This window comes from Mizuhopecten yessoensis, unplaced genomic scaffold (genome assembly GCF_002113885.1).
Source record: "Mizuhopecten yessoensis strain PY_sf001 unplaced genomic scaffold, ASM211388v2 scaffold10529, whole genome shotgun sequence".
Taxonomy (NCBI): domain Eukaryota; kingdom Metazoa; phylum Mollusca; class Bivalvia; order Pectinida; family Pectinidae; genus Mizuhopecten; species Mizuhopecten yessoensis.
In genome coordinates, this window is record NW_018408592.1 from 561931 (window position 1) to 584921 (window position 22991).

At 36.0% G+C, this 22991-nt stretch overlaps 1 protein-coding gene across 2 annotated transcripts; it reads right to left on the reverse strand.

Moving 5' to 3' along the window:
- Positions 1–248: 248 nt before the first annotated feature.
- LOC110460965 (ubiquitin carboxyl-terminal hydrolase 19-like) lies at positions 249–22979 on the reverse strand. Of its 2 annotated transcripts, none has more exons than XM_021514212.1 (27): positions 22636–22979; positions 21007–21138; positions 20300–20427; positions 19680–19854; positions 18972–19018; positions 18594–18694; positions 17602–17673; positions 17263–17378; positions 16332–16534; positions 15851–16010; positions 15176–15309; positions 14608–14700; positions 14261–14326; positions 13460–13570; positions 13026–13136; positions 12281–12364; positions 11698–11792; positions 10594–10654; positions 10214–10329; positions 9453–9596; positions 8319–8941; positions 7868–7968; positions 6295–6334; positions 5463–5538; positions 4798–4950; positions 3726–3892; positions 249–3483 (listed from the first exon to the last, which is right to left on the reverse strand). In XM_021514212.1, exons 1-27 carry the CDS (start codon positions 22793–22795, stop codon positions 3038–3040), a joined length of 3915 nt encoding a protein of 1304 aa, XP_021369887.1. In that variant the 5' UTR covers positions 22796–22979; the 3' UTR covers positions 249–3037. The 2 variants fall into 2 exon arrangements, with proteins under 2 accessions (XP_021369887.1, XP_021369885.1); XM_021514210.1 differs by having other exon boundaries at positions 16332–16558.
- Positions 22980–22991: the final 12 nt, after the last annotated feature.

Consider the following 22991-nt stretch of genomic DNA (forward strand, 5'->3'; position numbering starts at 1 on the left):
CTGGGCAGTATTGGTATGCAATAAGTGTACCAAGTTCGAGTTCAATCAACCCAAGGGAACTCAAGTTATCGCACGGAAACCTTGTTTCAGACGACGCAACCAACAAAGAAATACCTATATGTCGCCTCGCATTGCAGGCGACACAAAAATGACAACACAACATGTGGGATGAATACAGTTTGTCTCTTTTCTCACAAAGTATAAGGTCATAGCGATACTTAAGCAAAAATACCAAGAAACAGTTTCAAGACGATGTAAAGCGTTTTATTCACATATCACACGTAAAAGAGGAATTGAAGTTGGTAACAAAATTACATTGGTTCATATATAACAAGAGGTACATCGAATCGATTTTTTTCCAAACAAATTACAATAAAAGTTTCTTCAAAGTCTGTGGACCAATTGTAACGGTGAAAGAATCTATTATCTTTCAGACAAAAATCTAGAAATAAAGCAGGGGAGACAACTGGCATGTCATCCCCAACAAATCTGTCTGAATGTTTTAAGATTTTATCAAACTCATCATCTTTAAACGTTATTTCATTATTTAATTTGAATGGAGAGGTCTACATTCTTACACATGTTATATATAATGAACTGCTGTCTTCACTTCAAATGTAAGCCAAGAGTGAGCAGCTTAATACCATTGTTAGGCTTAGAACTATTTAAGAAAAGGCATCCATTTACCTGGTAATTTAATATTCAAGTAAAAGTTTGACAGAAAAATTGTAACTTTTTAGATAGATCTATTCAGATTTAGTTAAAGTGACTTTTCAATACTTTCCTAAATTTAGTATGTGAAGCCTAGACAAGAGGGCCTGTATCACTCACCTGGATATCTAAGCTATCATGGAAAAATATTCTCCGAATAAGATTCCAGGGATAGGGCCAGACCTCAAGGCCAATCCTTGTAGCATATTATGACTGCATTCGTCTCTTCATGCCCAGCATTTGTATATATAGTTTTGGGGTGGGGATCTCAACCATTTCCAAGTAATAAACTAGTTTTGGCCCCATCCCCTTAGCCCGGGGAGTCAGCCCCACCATTTGTACAATAGTTAATCCCCACCATGAAGGAATGCTTACAACAAAATATAGTTGATATCCATTGCTGAGGTCCAGAGAAGGTCGCTAAAAGCCAAATAGCCAAATTACCCTTTTTGGCCCCGCCCCTCAGCCCCCTGGGGTGTCAACCCCACCATTTGTACAATTTTTGTCTCTAGTTTTCCTTTTTTTAATTTGCTAAAATGTTCTACATTGCTATATCTATTTATCAAGGATTTCAGGAAAATTAGGAAAATTGGGAGGCCATGAAAAAACCTCGGCCTTTTAACTCATGAACTCCAAATCTAATGTTAACTTTGTTGGGACTATAAATTTACATAATGTACAGTCGCTTGTTATTACATCATAGCATTACATACATGTTTTCCGCTCTATGCGATGGGGAATAGAACAGTGTAAGTATGTCATGTCCTCTCAAAATATCACATCATATAAATAAGAACATCTCGTGAAAAAATAGTATAACAGTAGAGGTATTGAGATCACAGTATATACTACAAACAAAACAAATCTCACAACCGTTTCTACTATCTAGTTGTAAGTGGTACATTTTTGTCTTACATTCAAATTTTATTATATTTCCTCTTTTTCAAAATCATCAGTTTCCATATCTCAACATTAATCTAAATGTTTCTGTTCCTCGTTAAAGACAGCATGCTCTGTAGTAGGGAGTTGTATCCTTATCCCATCACAATCTCCATGACATATTCCAGGGGTGCAGAGAGCGTAAGTGAGCGTAACCACTGGAGTATAAAGGAAGATTTGAACCCTATTTAAGAGACTTTGGGTAATAAGACAGTGGAGTCATACGACCTGCTAGTGCATGTTTAGGTGAATTCGTTATTTCAATACGACTGAGAACATTTCTCATCAAAGTACTGTAGATTTACTATGAGACAAGTCAGCGTACCGACTGTAGACAGCCTTTTTGATGCTCCCATGTTGTTTATATGTAGTGTTACTTTACTAGTGATGTTAGCTTTTGTGTTGAATTCATGGAATCTTTCTTCGGCAAAAACTGTCAAAGTAACACTCTTGTGATAGTTTCACTGTGCACAGTATTGTAATGTTTTCTTTCGGTTTCACAATCCATAGTACATGTTTTGTTGTGTGATGTCCTGCGTTACTTTCCCCGTATGTTTTCTTACCTTGGACGATTTTCCTGTACAAAGCATTGTTTTGTTATTTTTCCCCCGTGACAGTTTCGAAGTATTAAGTATTGGTATGCTTTAATTCTTTTGACAGCACTGTCATGTCATCTGCGACAGTTTTTCAGTGCAAGGTATCTTTCAGTTTTCTGCGACAGTTTCACTGTACACAATATTGTTATATTTCATATCCTGCCATAGGTTCCATGTAAAATATGTGCTAGGTTTTGTTCCCAGTATCACAATAATGCACCAACTATTATTGAGGGTATTACACCTTGTACGGTTCATAGGAGAACTGGTATTTTCCCACAGATTTTGTAAATCTGAGCAAACTTTGAAAATTGAAATAAATATCACATAAATCACAAGGGTTCTCTACCAAGACTAGGAGAGTAAAAAGGATGTAAATATTGATAAATATTTTTTCCAGCTGAAATTTTATTAATTTGATCTATATTAGCATTAATACAAAAGACAATCTTTAAAGTAATAAACTTGACGACTTTAAGGAATAGGTATCACAATAAAACAAGACTCCTTTCCAAGATTAAAACAACATCCACCTAATGCATCATTATCACACTTTTGTTCTAACCATGGTGTCGCGCAAGAACATGCTTAAAGATATACAACATTATATCAAACAACTATCTGTTTAGTCGAAATATATCAAAACTAAATAACTCAAACATACACATACAACTTGTACGCCACTTCTCAATCTTATAATACTCTACAGATAACTTAGTCTTAACTTAGAAACACACCACATTCAAATGCCCCTCACATATAACCAAGGCAACATCTATACGACATCACAGCTAGTCGACAGCCTCCATGTCCATGTAGCCCAGATCTACAGGGGGCCGGTAGGTATTTTCCTGTACGCCAGTTTGTTCCCCGTCACAGTCTACGTTCTCCTTATCACTGTCCTCTGGGTAAGTGTCACCATTCTTGGGATCGGAGTATCGGTTGTCCAGGAGGGGCGTGGCCTCTGTGACATTACCACTGGCTGCGGTGTTCCCTGAATCTGTTGAGTCTATTCCTATAGTATTGTCTACAGTGTTTGTCTCCCCTGAGAAGGAGGGGTCTGTTTGTGGAGTTTCTTCCTCTGCTTTGTTTTCTGTGTCCTGTCCGGAGGACATTTCCTTGGGGATTGAGAATGTGTCCCGTCTCCTGTAGAACAGGAGGTAGGCTCCCCTGGTCACTACCTGGTTTTTCTCATTGCTTACTGAAGACACTCTGCTGTCGTCACACAATCGCCAATCTGTCAAACAGAAAAAAAAACAATCAGTAAATAATCAAACTTGGAATTTTACAAATTAACATGATCAACACTGATTTCCTTGGTGTGGTGTGGTTATTAATTAAATCTGCAAGTAGTAATACAGGTACTTTTCTACTCCATCAATCTTACTGATGTCTGTAAATTTTCCATATTTTATTACTCCTTCCAGTCCTTTCTACCGCTGTCTGAGGTCTGTATACTACACGTAATAATAGACTTACCAACATCATTCTTACTAGAGTCTGTGAGGTCTGCACACCTCACGAATGCCGTGTAGTGACCACCCAGAATGCCTCCATAATGGTTTACTACAGCATACAGGTCATACACAGGCGGAGGCTCGTTCTTCGGCTGGGCACCGATGTAGAACTGAGACAGGTCAAATCCTCTGTGGTAAGTAAAAATGCAAATGCTTATTTTCCTGTTATGAAACTCTGCTGCACATCTTGAAAGTTCTTGATGATAAAATTAAAGATAATCTTAATATTCAAATATCCACTGAATTAGATTTTTTTTATATCACTCTTGAAATCTTTAGGGGTAATAATACAAATCTGTGCTATTAATTAATTGAATGCCACAAGACATACCTAACAGGAAATTCCACCATTTTGTATTAATTGAATTCCACAGGACATACCTAACAGGAAATTCCATCATTTTGTATTAATTGAATGCCACCAGACATACCTAACAGGAAATTCCACCATTTTGTAATAATTGAATGCCACAGGACATACCTAACAGGAAATTCCACCATTTTGTATTAATTGAATGCCACCAGACATACCTAACAGGAAATTCCACCATTTTGTATTAATTGAATTCCACAGGTCATACCTAACAGGAAATTCCATCATTTTGTATTAATTGAATGCCACCAGACATACCTAACAGGAAAGTCCACCATTTTGTATTAATTGAATGCCACCAGACTTAATACCTAACAGGAAAGTCCACCATTTTGTATTAATTGAATGCCACCAGACATACCTAACAGGAAAGTCCACCATTTTGTATTAATTGAATGCCACCAGACATACCTAACAGGAAAGTCCACCATTTTGTATTAATTGAATGCCACCAGACATACCTAACAGGAAAGTCCACCATTTTGTATTAATTGAATGCCACAAGACATACCTAACAGGAAATTCCACCATTTTGTATTAATTGAATGCCACCAGACATACCTAACAGGAAATTCCACCATTTTGTATTAATTGAGTGCCACCAGACATACCTAACAGGAAATTCCACCATTTTGTATTAATTGAATGCCACAAGACATACCTAACAGGAAAGTCCACCATTTTGTCAATTTTGTCCCGCCAGATGAAGTTTCTGAAGGAGAAGCGTTTGAGTTGTATGATGAGTGTATGGGGCAGTCTCCAGATGGACATTTGTTTAGTGGCCTCCCGATGCTCCTTACACCGCGGACAGTACCTGTTTACACAAAAGTTATAAGACTCTACAGATAAATTCAGACATCGAGCTTACAGCAGGCAAATTGGTACGGTTGCAGAATGGTTTTGGCTTTAATATTGAGATTCAAATTACAGAGACTGTCATAGAGGGGCATTTGGTTCCTGAAACATTTGGGACAACAATGATGTTTAGGTATCTGGAAGTATTTGAGATTTCAAAATTTATCATATGGATATTAAATGAAGCTAAAATACCATTATCCAAAGTAAATTACAAACTGACAAGTATTACCAATTGATTTAAATAGACAGCAATGAGTCACACAGTACTGATCTTAACTTTGACAAATTGACCAACATCAAAGTCATCAGACATTTTTCTCCTGTAACAGGAGACATAATTTCATATAGTGTGTCAAATGCATATATGTATGCTTATGTTGGTAATTATATGTGTAAGTTTATCTTCGTAAGCTGTATATATATATATGCATACTAATGTTGGATATCGTATGTGTAAGCTTTTCTTACCAGGCTTCCTCTGGACTGAGGACCTCGGGCTCCGTGAACAAATCCAGACATTGTGTAATGGTGATGTTGCTGTTTTCTGTAAATATAGTCCACTATTATAAACTATACACACAAATCAAAGTACCCAGACTAACAAGGTTCCAACAAAATAAGGGCTCACTGAGGCAATAACCCAAAGTGTCTGAACTAACAAGATTCTATTGTAAAAAGACTCCCATTGCTTTAGATATAATGTACAGGGTGTACACTCTATCCGATGTAACCACAATAACTTAAACAAGAGGCCCAGAGAGCCTGTATCTTTAAGTAGTCATAGCAAAATATTCTCATTAAACATCATACTGTACTACAAATATTTCACTGGCAAACATTGTCAGCTCCATCTGTTGAAACTACCAGCAAAATATTATTGTATGATTCTATGCTTTTTGGTTCTTCTTCAGAATTTGTTTGAAGTGTTTGACATATTTGTCTCTGTGACCTTGTAAGAAGGTCAAGGTCATTTTCACCTTTGGGCAGGTGAGCTAAAGAAATGTAAGACTTCACATTTAAGGATCAGAGACCTTACAATAGTCTAGAATTTTTTTACATGGATATGTTGGTAATATGCATGAGGACCAATATATATATACCGGGTATATCTCTTCGAGTCATAACGAATAACTCACCCATCAATGTTTACGATGGTCAGGTAAAATTAGTATACTTTTGTAAAAGTAAATGGCCTGGACCAGAAAAACAGGCTGGGCTGAATTTTATGCATTAAGGTTTCACTGTACAGGACAGAGAGAGAATCTTCAGTAACCGTATTATAATATTACGTTCCACTCACCATCCACTGAAGCCTGCATGCTGGGGTCCTCCTCACAGTCCTACATTAGGGAGAAAACAAAATAGTATATCACAACAATACTCACAGCTTTATATACATACAATTTATAAACAAGATCCTAATACAATGTACTGAAACTTACATCTTCTCATTACTATTTTGAAGTTTTAATGCTAGTGCTTTTTAGTGGGTACATATAATAATAGAAAACATTTCTGTTACACCTGATTTACAGTGAGTAGAAATAAGATTCTTTTTTAAGACATTTCCTCTGCATTGGTAAGTGGTCTAACAAAAGAAAAAAAGAGAGAGATAGTTGGAGTGAGAAAGCAGGAAACAGTATATTTCTCGTAATATTGTCTCGGGAAGGTATTATTTACAAAATACTGTCGAACCTAGTTATCTCAAAGTAGACGGGGTGGTGGGAAAACTTCGAGATATCCGAGTATTCAAGTTATGCAGGTTTATTAATTTAGTATGAAATGCTGTTGGACATAGCACTAACAGTTGTTATTTTATTAATAACCTATACTTATAATCAATCGGTGAATAATACACGTATTAATCAATATAACAAATACAGGTATGTAATTTTACAATAAACACACTTATAAAATTACTGTAGAGTAAGTTATTTCCGAAAAACATACTTTCATTTAACGCGATCAAAACGGTTGGACCATATTGTGAATCCTTATAAATATTGACGGGCTTAGTGATTAAATGCTGTCTTCGTCCTCGTACTATACAATGAGGAAATGAAAGTGTGCAAGTCTAAAACAAATCACTGTAATGGAGCGTACACATAGTTGATTCTGTAAATAAAAACACATCCAAACATATTATATCGTACATGTAACACATTATTCATTAAAGCTAAATGTGACACCTGACACCTCCTCAACTCGATGTAATCAACAGCAATTATCGTATTGTTCTTAAATTTCTCGATCGACGTTCAAAACCATACTGGCTCCTGTGAAAACATGAACCCATAAAGCTGTCCTAGGTTGTGATTTTAACTGTGGAACTCTTTTATGCATGACCAAGCTTTTTTTCCAATTTTCTGGTTTGCACAGTCGTCTGTTTGGGTGTACAAATCATTTAACGGACTCGCAGTAAGTACAGAATACGGTTGATCAACATTAATGAATTTTGTTTTTATTATAAACATCATGGTTTTGGCAGTCCGCACACTTTACAGTCTGAAGCTTTATCGTAAATTCTTTTTACCGATTTAGTCTACACGCGAAAGATGTTCATAAACATGGAATGGCGAGATGTCGTACTGTTGCTTTTTATTTGTATCAAAGAATTAATAAGTGACAAAATGAAATTCGAACAATTTGAAGTAGACGATGTTTTGATGTTGGATTTAAGCTATTGAAACCAATTTCTTACTTCGAGGTATCAGAGTTTTTCGACTTTTCAGGGTTTGAATTATCAGAGTCTTATTTACTAAGATAAAGAAGAGACTTGGCCGGGACCGGAGAAATACTTCGAGATAAACGGGGTCTTTGAGTTAAAAGAGTTCGAGATAACAAGGTTCAACTGTACTACTATTCAGACATACCAGTTCTTTGGTTTGCACTAGTGCATATGGACTGAACTTGTCATTGTTTTTCCAGTCAATAGACAGAAACTGTCTGTAGGACAAATCCAGTGGTACATCTCCTGCCAAGTAAAACAAAACCTCTTGAAAGTATGCAATCTTTACAGGTGTTTTAAACAAGCATACGAAATACTGATAAGTAATACATGCTCATGTCCCCTACCATGACCCACTTCACAAACATCCATCTCCAAATCTATGTTGGTCTGGAGTATAAAACATAACTTTTTTTCCTACATGCTATTTTGATTGTAGAAATTTGAAAAACATGTATAGATCTGGGTCAAAGTTATATTATTAAATTGAGGGATTACATTTATTAGAACACAATATTAATATTCAAAATGTTTATAAAAGCCAGCGTAATTATTCTGCCATCCACCCTCTCAATTTAGAAGAGTGCCACACGTACCTTTGTCTTCAAGCCTTTCCCCGTCGGGTCCTTTTATGCCAAGGCCTTCTTGGTTGACAGGTTTGATGAAGAAGAGAGGTGATACTCTATCCATATCATCTGATTTTATACCGAGTACGGAATTAGTGGGCGTCGGTCGGGAGCCACGCCCATCCTCCATGTCCTCCTCCTCCCCTCCTATCTCTGCCTCTCGAGTCATGTCAGCGTAATCTGATTGAGGCAACTTAAAGGAAGGATACTCCGGTAGATTCCTCTCATTGACACTCTCGTCCGATTGTCCTGGATTGAGTGGAATATCTGTGTCGGTGGGGTTGATGTTCATATGATCCCCTTCCACATTTGCTTGGAGATATTGGGAGATGTCGGCCATCTCCTCACCACTTTCAACGCCTGTCGTCACACTAGATGATGAGGCAGTCAAGTCCGTGTCCCCACAGTCAGTCTGATCCTGACCGGCTGTGATTGTACATGTACTACTGATAGATGATTGGCTATCTAAACTGTTCATACTGCCACTTGATTGGCTGCTGCTGCTACTGAGACTTGAGGAGGTGGAGGATTGGCTGCTGAGTTTACCGGACGCATCAGGTTTGACAGGGGGTTGGAATACATCCACAGAATATCTTAAGAAACATGAGAAAAATGAAACATTCTTTGAAGTTTATCTTTACTTTATACAACACACATACTGGGTTGCTTATTACCATGTACCTGGGTATTTGGAAACCTGTATAAACAAAACCTTCAGCAGACTTTTATTTCTAATATATTTATACTGCATACTCCAAAAGTCTTAATCAAAATACTGATTTAGTTGTGTGTTTGGTTCAAAAAGGTTTCACTTAATCATGGTTTAAACAAATTAAAACAAGAGGCCCAAAGGGCCTCCATCGCTTATCTAGTAAAAATCTCTCATTTGTAATCTTAAAATATAGCTACAGGCAATATAACAGTATCTTTGACCCTTCCAGCCAGGTGACCTACAAAAATATTGTACATTGTATTCTTGTTGTCATTAAAAATAAAACCAGAATTTAAATTTCTTCAGGTTTTTCTTCTTGTCAAGTATACATTTAGTATAAAATATTGTATAGAGGAGGTCTTTCTAAATAACAACGGAGATTAACAACCAACCTGGCGGAAGCTTCCATGAGCGTACAAAGCCTGGAGAAGGTTGTGCGTGACTCGGGTATACTGAGGATGTATGGACAGCCGACGGGTTCTGGGGTTGGTTTACAGTTAGTCCGGTGAAGGTTCCAGTGGTCCCTCTGACACTTCCTGTTAACAGATAATTTAATGGATACAACTAGACAGTCAAATCTCATTAATCCAATCACTGTGCTTCTCATCTTATGTGAGGGTCAGACTCAGGTAATGAAAAAGTTTAAATAGAAAAAGAAATAGTTTCTCTGAAACAAAGATGCAGAACATTATGTCCATTATTTCTTTTGGTGATTTGTGTAAATTCTGAGATAGAATTGAATACTGATTTCTGTGATGTCATTTACAAAGTTAACATTGATATTTAAAGCTGTAAAGAGATATTTTGTCTATTCATATATTGAGGTGGGGGTGTTCGTTGGTTCGTTGTTTTCCTATACTTTCTTTTGTAGTTTTATGAGAATAGGACATTGTAGTATTTACACACATGCAGGGTTATATGACAACAGACAAAAGAACAGTCTTTCATAGATATATTACTTTTTTTCTGAATCCAGAATGACTTAATTGTCAAGAAAGAAATGCTCACACATATAACAACATACTGCAGTTGGTGTCACCCTATGGACTGGACAAATCTCAATGCAAAAGCTAAGGGGAATTATAAGATTTGAGGAACTCAAAATTTTATAACAGCTTGAATTTTTTTTGATGAAAATTGAAGGAATGCCTACCTATCACAGTATCCGACTTTGTAACACTTTGTACATCTCTTCAGCTTGCTTCCATCAGGACACAGTCGTTTACAGGATGCACAGTGTGTAGGAGCTGTGTTAGGGAGGATGGTCCTCTGTAGAGGAAAGGAGAGTATACAGGCTCACTTCTTATAGTTTGTATTTATTTAGTCATTTTATGTTTTGTCCTTTTCAATTGCAAGGTGCTGCACCAATTGCACAATCATCGAAATCATGATAACATTTGTTTTCTCCACAGGACAAGTTCAAGCCTTTTCAGTTTTACTCGGAAAATAACTAACCAAATCAACTGACTGTGTTAAATACAGAAACTGTAAATAAGTAGGTGAGGAGTACGTACTTGGACTAAATCTACTCACCTGGACAACATAAACTTCATACACCGGTTCCCCAGCCACTTCCTCTGACAATACCTCACCTCTGAAATAGGTCAAGTATGCACATTTTGAAAGTTTTATAATATTATTATTGTGATTCAAAGGCATAATAAGTCCCCACAAACCCCTGACCTGTGCATGGAAAGTTCTGTCCCCCTCCCCATCCTTCTCCACACATGGAGAAGTAATGTACCAACACTTATGATGTTATGACATGTCCCCCAGACTTACATTATGATGTTATGGCATGTCCCCCAGACTTACATTATTATGTTATGACATGTCCCGCAGACTTACATTATGATGCTGTGACATGTCCTCCAGACTTACATTATGATGCGATGACATGTCCCCCAGACTTATATTATGATGTTAGTACATGTCCCCCAGACTTACATTATGTTGTTATGACATGTCCTCCAGACTTACATTATGACGCTATGACATGTCCTCCAGACTTACATTATGATTTTGTGAAATGTCCCCCAGACTTACATATGATGTTATGACATGCCCCCCCGGCTTCCATTACGATGTTACGACATGTCCCCCAGACTTACATTATGTTGTTATGACATGTCCTCCAGACTTACATTATGACGCTATGACATGTCCTCCAGACTTACATTATGTTGTTATGACATGTCCTCCAGACTTACATTATGATTTTGTGAAATGTCCCCCAGACTTACATTATTATGTTATGACATGTCCCCGAGACTTACATTATGATGCGATGACATGTCCCCCAGACTTATATTATGATGTTAGTACATGTCCCCCAGACTTATATTATGATGTTAGTACATGTCCCCCAGACTTACATTATTATGTTATGACATGTCCCCCAGACTTACATATGATGTTATGACATGCCCCCCCGGCTTCCATTACGATGTTACGACATGTCCCCCAGACTTACATATGATGTTATGACATGTCGCCCAGACTTACATTATGATTTTGTGAAATGTCCCCCAGACTTACATTACGATGTTATGACATGTCCCGCAGACTTACATTATGATGTTATGCCATGTCCTCCAGACTTACATTATGATGTTATGACATGTCCCCCAGACTTACATTATGATGCTATCACTGGCTTGGACATTGGACCAGTCAGACTCACTGCTGTAATACTTGTATATTTTACTCTTGTATGCCTCTATAATTCTCATCTGAAAATGAAAAGAAGGAAAACAGATGATTTTTTTTTTTAAAACTGATAGCTGCATACATGAACGGTAAGCTACACTGTACAGTTGCATGGTATGTCAATTATGTAGCTTAGTCAACTCTAACACGTGCCAATCAACAGACATGATAATGACACCTTAAATAACATTTACAAGTTCACTGGATGATTTATATGAAATCTAATATTTGTGAAAAAAAATGTACCTTCAAAATGTGAAATTTAAACCCCTAAACAACTAACGAGCCAGGTAGCAGAAAAGGGTTGCATAACTGGGGTTGAAGAATCGTCTTCAATGAGTAGTCAGACGGTTAACTCTTTCACCCCTAGGTAACTTGAGAAGACTCTACCATACATTCATCTGGATGAGGAGGAGTCCACTATGGTCTACAGTGGTGAAAGGGTTAACTATGGATATTTGGAGTAATATTACAACATTGCTGATCCTGTGACAGTTGACTTGACACTCACATCTCTTGGTTTAACTCCCGTTTTCTTTGAGGCCGCTTCTTTGACCATGTCTGTTGTACACTCCTTTGCCAACCAAAGCAATAACTGTGGAACAAAACAGGTCAGCTGAGAAAAGTCTCAATAATTCTCAATACAATGTCCAACAAGCAGCCACAGTTATCAACATCCTCATTACCATTTTATCCTAAATATGTCTTTTCCAATTACCTCTACACAGCTAAATGGAGACCACCTGTTAATAGTTACCTATTCCACATACTTTATAACAGGAAATTTTCACAATTGAACTTTTGCTTTTTTGACAGCAAATATTAATACAGTGAAACCTTGAAATAATGCATGCCCCTTGTGTCAATTGCCACCTCATTTACCACCAGCATATTTCAACGTCCCTTTTTCTTGTTTAAAAAAAATAAAAATAAATCCTTAATATATTTCCCTCAATATATTGCCAACCCCCTTTATAACGACAATTTTTCTGGACAAATGGTGGCATTATAGGGAGGTTTTACTATACCCAACTTACTATATATACTCACTACAATTGAATGGCAAATTAACGCTGGGCGAATACAGATTTTACCAGTGAAGGGTGAAAGTTTCTCGATATACAGTATACTAAACGCCCCAAATCAATATATCAACAGTATTACAAACAGTTAATGATTCCCTGTTTGAAATGTTTTATTGTTTTACTTCCATCAGCTGTAGTGGCAATAAAGAACTTTCTGTTAATCCAACATACCTGCACAGGTTTTTTGTATGGGTCCCTCCACATAAATATCACAGGTAGTTGTCGCTTCTTCTTCGGTAATGGCACAGATAGGTACAGGAAAGGGTCGAAGGTTATCGATACCTATATTGAAGTTAAAAAAAGTAATCAAGAATTATGAAATTATTGAAATTGTATATATAAATGATCACAATGTAAAAAAAAAAAAAAAATCCTACACCTACATTGATCACGCATTAGTAATATAGAAATACAATATAATATGGAAAATAACACATAATTATTTTCGTATGTTGATTTTGTTTTGTTGTTCATATTTGTAAATCCATAATTTACCACATTTATTGTAGGATATTATGAGTGGGTATTATCAATCTAATTATTATTGATCTCTTTAAAATTGTCATAACTAGCTATAGTCTTTACAACATTTATAATGTACGTACCTTACCACAGACAGGGCACACTAACTTTGACTTGTACTGGCCTTGGAACAGGTCGACAATGAACGAGTCATTTCTCTTCTTATACACATCCCACGCCTCTCTGGCTACAGTCTGCCACAGAAAATATGCACAGGTCAACACACACATACTACATATACAAGTTCATCTGTAGGGTAGGCAACAAGGCATTTCTCATTCACAATAAATTGGTTTTTCCCTTCTTTGCTTCTCATTCCATCCCTGGGCTTGTACAGGAATTTTCTTGGAAATTCAGGGCTTTTTAGAGCCATTAAAATGAAACTTAGGACATAACTCCTGCCAATTACAAATTAATTCTCAAATACAGATCTGGGTGTTTAACCTGGTTGTCTCTTCCATTCACAATATAAACAGCAAGCAAGCCTAAAATCTTAAACTGGTCAGCAGCCCGACAATCAAGAAAATAACTCCTAACAAATATTTAATTTTCTTGTATTTCTAAATTAAATTGTAGGAGATTGACAGAAAAAAACACCTAACTGATTATAATATCATAGCTCAACAATCATTTAGTTAAACTTGAGGCTCATCTTTACCCTTTCAAGACTTTTTTTTCTTAAATTTAGGGGCTTTTCAAGCCCAACCCTTTCTTTTAGGGCCTTTTCAACACCTGTATGAACCATGCATCCATAATTTTATCCTGTACACAACCTTATCATTGAAAGTGCATTCCTAAGCCATCACTCCTTCATATCAGCTTAAATTTTGATTTTTGTATTATTTCAGTTTTGTAATTTTTCTGGTAGATGTGATGATACCAACCTCATCTGATTTGCCGTCGGAGTCTACAGTCTCTGTGTAGGGCTTCTCCTTCACACGATTCAGGTCCTGGACGATAAAATACACAGAGTAGAGTTTAATGTTTAATACCAAAGTAATAAATTAACTAAAGTGTTGAAAAGAATTCAAAATAAGGAATGATACCTCCGATTTATTCTTAATCAACTAAGGTATGAGGTGATTTTTTTATTGCTTTGACTTTCATTTCCTCTATTTTACCAAACAAAAACTTTGTTTGGGAACTAAATCTTATAGATAGCTCTTGGAAAGACGAAGAAGTTGAAGTTTTTATGAAAAAATTATTGAAGAAATATCAAACATCCTTTTACCTCGTGAAGACCATCCAAGAGAAAAGCCATGAATTCCTGAGCATCATGTTGTGCAAATCCTGTAAACTGACTGGCCTTCATCGCAACAAGATTCTGTAAAATGTCAAGATGTTAGATGCCATGCATAATTCAGATACTTACTTTTATAAAGTCAGTCAACATCAAAGTGTTCAACATATTCAAATGACATCCGAATCCCAACAAGAAATGGGTTATATTTTCCACATTTTTTGCTGAAGAAACTCTCCAACTTAACTTAGAATTATTTATTTTATTTCAATTCTACTTACGACCCATATTTGAATGTTAAACTTTTGTTAAATAAAGTACCTTTAGTTTTTCAAAATGTACATCAGTATAAAATTTATAATACACTTTTTATAGGATGGAAAAAAAATCCTAATCTGAATTAAACCTTTTTCCAATTCTAAAACCCAAGGCCCAATCCTTAAAAGCCAAAAATCAAACGATGCTTAGAAATTCTAATACAAGATTGTTAAGTCATTTATCAGCATGTAAGACTGCCACTGCCATACAATGTGTGAGCTGAAGAGCATTGCAGACCTACCTTGAGTTTTGACGGAGCATAGGAGTAGTGTTTTCCTGACCATAGCACTTTGAGTAGATGTGCAAATTGTACTGCCAATTTCCCTCCACTGCCCAAAGGGTTATCTGTGTTTATGTCTTTCTGGTAGGCACCACCTAAAAACACAACATAGGTTGCAAAAATTAACATCTTCTGCTAGTTAAAATTCACAAATCCATTCCAATCCACAAAGTTCTAAAAATTTATTAATAAAATAATTAACTAATTATTATGTTTACCTCAGCAATAAGAAAAGTGGCAATCTTTTAGAAAGCTTTTTAATATCATTACAATGTAGCAATACTACATCTGCTTCCTTATTTTCATTATTTTTTTATTTATCAATAATGCAGTTTTTAAAATAACCCTTATTGGCCAGTAAATCAATAGCCTTGACATTACATGTCAGTGGATCTATTTATTACAATAATCTTCAAATAGTGAAGCAAGTTTTATGTGAAGTATAAAAAAAAAATCATCTGGGAATTGGGGAATTATATACAGGTGGTGGGGTAAGAAATGATTTTAAAAGTTTGTATAATGGCTGGACCTTTAAGCAAACAATGAGTGGAAGGGGATCTTTCCCGTTTCAATGTTTCAGGATTCTATAGGAACAGCTTTAATACAAAGGCTGAATGATTAGATATTGTTACTTACTGTAGAAGAAGTCCCGGAACTCCCTGGTGTTGGCCAGGGACTGTAAAACACTGTTCATGAAGCAGGTGTTGCCCAGATTGTCCAGGCCTGTATTCCCAGGGGAGACAACTTGCTCCATTTCCTTTGCTTTGTTCATTGGTGAAACTTTACATGTAGGCTTCTAAGAAAGAAAAGCGAAGATCCGACTAAAGCATACAGCATTTTATTAGAGAAATGGTCTACAATTCAACATCACAGCTTTCCTCACCAACGCAATCAAATTTATTAGTAGAAAAGTAGTTTAATACATCACTTTGGCAATAGAATAACAAACATTTTACATTTACATTATTGCTTTGCAATTTAATCTAATTATCACTATTTTGAATTTTTTAGCTATCAAGCATTCTACAAATTCTGGTCCAGACCGGCAGTAACAGATTGGATATCTCACTGATATAAGGTGTTAACGGTCCCACTGTAGAGTGTAGACTGTACTTACCTGTGAGTTAAGGTCTCGGACTGGTTGTGACACGCCTGTGGCCCCTTTACAGGCCTCCATAGTCCTGTTGTCAGCATAGTCCCCTTTCTTGGTTGTGGACACTGTAGACAGCTCATCGAACATCACACTAGACTGGCTCCCAGAGCATGCCTTTGCCTCTTGTCCACTAGAACTGGGAATTTTTCCAGTGGAAATCCAACTATCTGATTTTGAAGACAAAGCAGTTTCTGGAGAAAAAAAGTATAACAAAATACAGAAACCTTTGATACAATTACTTTTATGCATTTCTCTGTAAAGATGTAGCTTTTGGGATATGAATTACATTTTGGTTTTGATGTTTTTTTCTTGACTGGAATAATCAGGATAATACCTGTATTTCACTCCCTTTAACTTTTCCTTTAATTAGAAGAACCTTTGTTTTTGATTAATACTATCCACAATACTGTAAACGCTATTTACGCTGGGTGAAAATTAGGCGATTTTGAAGGTCAAAACTATACGCGCAGGGGTAATTTACGTGGCCGTGGTAGACCGACTCTGCAGAGTTATTTCCCTTACTTTACAAAATGTGTACAGGTTTAAAATACTAGTAGCTACTGAGTACATGTTAGGTATGCGTACCTACTGGACAATGTACATTAATTAGTAATACGTTGACAAACCAATATTACAGGAGGACATCACACACACACATGTACCAATATCTACCAGAGTTGTTGTTCCTTTCACTATCGATTAAAAACTATACCTACGAGGGAAATTTACGCGGATGATCCAGCTCCGTGTAATCAGCGTAAATTACCTGCGTTTGTAATATTTTACGTTTACGGTATAGTTTCCATTATAATACTGGAATTCATGATTGACTCTTACCTAAATTGAAATTTATCTACATTTACACAGCTGTACTGAATGTATAGTGTAAAGTTACCTTTCCGCTGAGGTGCTTCTAAAGTGTTCCATCGCTGAGGTATCTTTTTACTCAATGAGACTTCTATCATTGTTTGAGTGATACGGAACTTTGACTTTGATGGATCAATTTCATTTCTGAAAAATTCAACACACTAGAGATTTGTTTTGTGAACAAAAACATCCACCTCCTTATTTGTAAGGACTTATTATTTAACCTTTGACCTAGAGGTGAAGGTCACCGTGACGCAAATAAAATTATTTTCAGATAATGTTACCCAATATTTTCATCATTTAACTGCTAAAAATGTACTCAATGGCAACCAATAACTATCTACCAAATCTTATGAATCTTACTTACTTCAACTTGACCTCCCAGCTGAAAATAGTATTTTCATCAGTACCTGCATGCAGTTGTAAAAATTTTGAGTTCCTGTAAAATAAAGAAACAGATTGCATTTACCAAGAAGAAATTGATAATGGAGTGCATAAAATTGTGGATGTTTATGGAATGCATTTTTGTTGAAATAATATATCTCACGAAAATTGATGAAAGACATTAGACATACATATATTAGTAGCAAAATTAAATTTATAACATTTTTCAATCAATATTTACACAAGAAATCATGGCAAAATATCAAAACTCATTAAAATTAATATTGCAAACATATCCATATACAAGCTCCATCCCTCTGGTCAAAGGATGCTTTGTAATGGCCAAGGGAAGATGTCTCCAAGGGACAGGGCCAGACCCCAGGGCTAATTCTGGTACCATGATTGTTTTTTACCTCCTGCCCAGCATGTATATACGTGTTTACATGATGGGGATCTCAACCATCTCAAACTTATGATCCATGGACTAAACAAAATATTTGCACTGCAGGTCTTTGTACATGATGTTTTAGTACCAAGGCTCTAGACCTTATGACTATTTAGATAATGTTGCTTGATGTTTTGAACATATTTGACACCAATGACCTTAAACTTTATAGCACTTTATCACTTGTACTGACTGGCCAAATTTCAGGTTCTGGACCTTGTGGAATATAAGAAGATGTTTCTTAATCTTCAAGCTTTTTACCTGTTACAACCCATTTTTACCTCTTAACCCTGTCAGTATTCAAAGTTGACCTTTGACCTGGCACAATATATCTGGTATTAGGAAAAAAGTGCACTGCTGATTTACATAACATACCAAATTTCTTGTCTAGACCATTTGGTATCAAAGAAAATGTTGCTAGAATTTTTTTAAACACACTTGACCCCTATGACCTTGAATGTACCTACTGGCTAAAAATCAATCACTAAAATGTGTGATTCTGAAAAGTATATTAGTTGACTGTAACTTACGAGGTCTGGAATAAAACTGACAGTGTCTGCACATCAAAGTAAATCTGTATACCATCTCTCCTGGCTTCCTTTACATATATGTGTACCACAATGAGATTTTCCTGTAAAAGAAATTAAAGCAACTTTAAACATTCATAAGTTTAGAATATATGATATTAGTCTGATAAGCTTAACAGTTAACACTATTAATATTTATTCAAACCAAAGAGTTCCACAGGCGCAGAACAATACATTCCTCTCTCAATGCTATGTGGCATCTACCTTACACAAACGATATATTTTAATGCTAGTTTGTTGAAAGTTGGCACTGTTTAGTATATAACCAAAATAAACCATGACCTAGGTTTTTGTGTAGGGTTCTCTCTGCTGTGTATTTACCTTTTCAATCCAGTCATGTTTGGTGTGTTGTAGCTGATAAGCTGAGCCTGAAGTAAAATATTAATTGTACTGTTAATAAAACCTGTTTTGAAGTTTTTAAGACAGTATACAAAGTAGTGGTTCACAATATCAGAAATTCATCCAAATATCTGTGGAATAAAAGGGGTTCATCTGGATACAATACTGATAAAGTCTGCATACAGATATGATGGAGGGCGAGCTTGGACCTTGATAGATGAATCATGATTCTAGTTTATCACAGAACTAATTCCGGAGTAAATGACTAATGCGCAGTGAGTGTATAGGAATGTATACAGAAGCCCTCTTAATTTAAAGCAAAGAAAACTTTAAAACATGAAACAATACATAATGTCGACATTCTGTAATCTGTATTGTTTCATGCCACATGCCTTTCCTTATTACTCTCTCGCCATATACTTATGTTACTTGCGCATCATTATTCAGTCAAACCTGCCTATCAATTCAGCATTAGTCAGCACCCATATCAAAACACGACTGTAAATATTAATATGCTCAACTAGATTCAGGAGCTGCTCCTCTTCGTTTATTTATCATCAAGAACTGTAAAAACCTTTTTTTAAGGAACCCTAACAATATTTTTCTGTAACTTCAATTTTTCATCATTCAAACACTAAAGAGCCTTAATACGTATATAAATATATCATATTAAACAGATTTTCCACCTACTGTTTATATTTGTGGTGTCCTCGGAGGGTGACGACTTGCCCATGGTTTCCTTGGCTCCTTTCTCTTCCTGTGGTGATTCTGCATTATCAGAGCTATTGCCTGGGATCTCCAAATCAAGCTTCTCCTCAGCTTTCCTGTTGTCTCTTACATCTTCATCAGGTATGCTATTTGGAATCTAAAATGTAGTTGGTAGACAGTTATCAAAATTGAAAATTAAATATTGAATTTGATATTTTTACTTACCAATAGTCTAAGAAACACCAACTCTAATGCATTTTAGTACCAAAATGACTGGTTGCTGTCGATATTGAGCAGACAAATCAACAGTGCCATATTGAAGTGCTTCAAGAAGTTAATTACGAAAAGGTGGTAGCTAAGACAGGTTTGAATGTACCTTTATGGTAATAAATGTTGAACTATACCTTAAAAAGTTGGACTGCCTTAATATTATGTATGATGGATGACTAAATAAATGCTACAATAGCGGATTTAACACAACAGTCTCACAAACAGTGCATAATACGTCTGCAGATATGATTGCTAGAGTCAGATTATTCATCTTACAAAATATTATGCAACAGTGATGGAAGTAGAGCTTGTAGGTGCTTATACAGATTTACCATATAAGACACCCAATGTCCAGCTTCTTTTTTCTTTGCATGCAAAACAAGCTGCCTGTTTTTGAAGTAGAGCCTGCAAGAATCTCCTTGTACATGTCGGAAAAAGTTACAAGACCATGTCTGTCCATCTAAAATGAAAATAAACAAAATATGCTTTTTACATAGACTTATTCAACTGTGGGATATATCAATCTATATTAATGGTATTTGAAGAATGTTATAATTATGATATTTTGCTTGTAACATTTGAATATGAAAATTTCATATTATTATTTCCATTTCAAACAGAAATCACAATCCCTTACATCATGAAAAATTTCCACTTTCAGATAATTGGAATTATCAGTCATTCTAACCATTCAGAGAAATAATTTGTCAATGTGATGCTATAATAAAATATTTGTTGTGTAATAAATGTCACAGTTCACTGTCTCACAACATCACTCGGACAAAAATCATAAACCTAACACATGTTATTCACGACAAGCCTATGTTTGGTGTAAGAGCTTATCCCTTGATAAACAGGTATCGCATATCAAGGTCACATGAACCAAACTATTTCTGCAACTTCAGTGAACACACCCAGTGCTAATTTGACGCCTATTTCTACACCCCATCATGATCATGAGAACAACTTTGTAGGGTGAACCCTTATATTAATGACTTTTGATAAAGACTTTTTATATATGAGTTCTTATTTGACAAACCTGGGAACTTCAAATGGGCGTCAGTGTCTGTAATGGTTGGGTCCACACCATTTAACTGTTCTGGTTTGAGATCAATGTTCAAGAGGATTTTTAAGTCTGTGTCAGTTTGCAAAAACTCTACATCCATATCAACTGCAAATAGATTGAAAATAATCTTCAGGCCAGGTGACCTAAAAAGCATATATAGTAGTTATGTTTCATAGCTTTAATCTTTCAGAAGAACAGTTGATTGATCTAGAGGTTTAGTCCACTTTCTTCATTTAGATGATACATAACACATATCCATAGAATAATCGGGAAAAAAACAACACTTTTTTTCAGACTTCTACAAAAGTTAATTAAGTTTCTAAATTGTGACAGAACATTGCAACCTAACATTTCAAAATCTATGATAATGATTTATTTATTTTAGCAGAGGAGGAATACAAGTGTAACAGGAAAGAGAATAGTGTGCTTCCACCGGGGATCGAACCCTCGATCTCCAGGTTCCTTGTCGGACGCTCTTCCACTAAGTTAAAGGGAAATTCCCTCTAGCTCAAAGCTAGAAGGCGACCTTAATCATATGTACAATTTAAATCTGTCACACTACTCCCCCCTTTTTAAATGTGTTCGCCCTTGAACACCACAACCCAGGTTCTAACTCCCTGTCACCACAGGGAAGGCCACAGACACCATTTGTAACAGGAAAGAGAATAGTGTGCTTCCACAGGGGATCAAACCCTTGATTTCCAGGTTCCTATTCGGGCGCTTTAGCTCAAAGGCCACCTTAATTCTATGTACAATTAAAATCTGCCACACCAGCATCCATTTATATATAGCTAGAGATTGGCATCCTGAAAATTACAATGGTTACCCTTTAAATTCAAATGTTCTCTGCACCCCTTGAATAGATAATGACGAAATTAAAGGCTCTGTATGCACCACCTTGTGGATACGACAAGTAGATTAGTGTGATCTTTATGTACATCCAAAGAATCATGTAGCAGTGTAACAGTAAAATTGACCAGCTTTGAAGTCGGCTGTCACTCCTCTGTGATCTTCAGAGGACAGGTATCAGCCTTCTGATTGGTCAGGTTTTTTTCACCTGAAATCAAAAAGCTTACTGCCTGCCTTTGAATCTTTGATTGTATTGTACCACAACATATTCCAGGGATGCAGAGAAAGTGTGAGCATAGCCTGTAGAATTTGGAGGATGAAGAGTGAAGGTTCATGGTTTTAATCTTGGTAAAGTCACTAACATTTTCTCATCATATATTGCATAAACATTTTAAAACAACACTAGGAATACATCAATAGCACTAATGATGAAAATAATATGTTACAGAAATTCTTCTTCCTTATGGTTTAAAACTGTAAACCTTTAGCTTTTGTCAAATATTGTTTCATGTTGTGCAAAAACATGCTTGCAATATCAAAAGCATACATACATTTTTTTTTTACATTTTTCATATACCTAATTTATATGATGTAGAATACGTGCAATAAGATTAATTTGGATATCAAACTATTAAAAAGAAACGCTCAGTATTCCACCTGAGCGAGATCAGATATATTTTGACAGCTCATTAACATTTTTTTCAGTAATCCAAATAAATGCATTGAAACAGGAAATTCATCATAACCCCTCACTTTCTTTCAGTTCTGGATGTCCCTCTCGTTGATTTTCGATTTCTTTTTTGCGTTTTGACAGATTTAGGGAAGCAGTCGGTTCTTGTCTTGTCTTGAGTGTGTCTTTGTTTTCTTGGACTTGTGCTCCGTCAGTATCGGTGTTCTCTGTACTTGAGGCCATTGCAGACTTGTTCTTGCATTCGGTCTCTGTGCACACCTCTGGCGTGTGCCTTCTTTTCCTGGGATTTTGATCTATTTTTGACAGTTTGTCTTTCGATTATAAACTATAACGTGAAAAGCGTTCCACTGATCAGTTTTAGATTCTTCACAAGTCATTCACAACTGTCAGGTCGACCGCATGGTAGGTGAATATTAAC

What these genes read in the sequence shown, in the direction of transcription:
- LOC110460965 (XM_021514210.1), bottom strand. Translation starts at nt 22,795, where the DNA reads ATGGCCTCAAGTACAGAGAACACCGATACTGACGGAGCACAAGTCCAA. An exon ending in TCTTGGATGGTCTTCACGAG is followed by an intron (nt 14,327 to 14,607) that starts GTAAAAGGATGT and finishes TTTATCGTCCAG; the next exon opens with GACCTGAATCGTGTGAAGGA. An exon ending in GGAAAGGCTTGAAGACAAAG is followed by an intron (nt 7,969 to 8,318) that starts GTACGTGTGGCA and finishes TTTACTTGGCAG; the next exon opens with GAGATGTACCACTGGATTTG.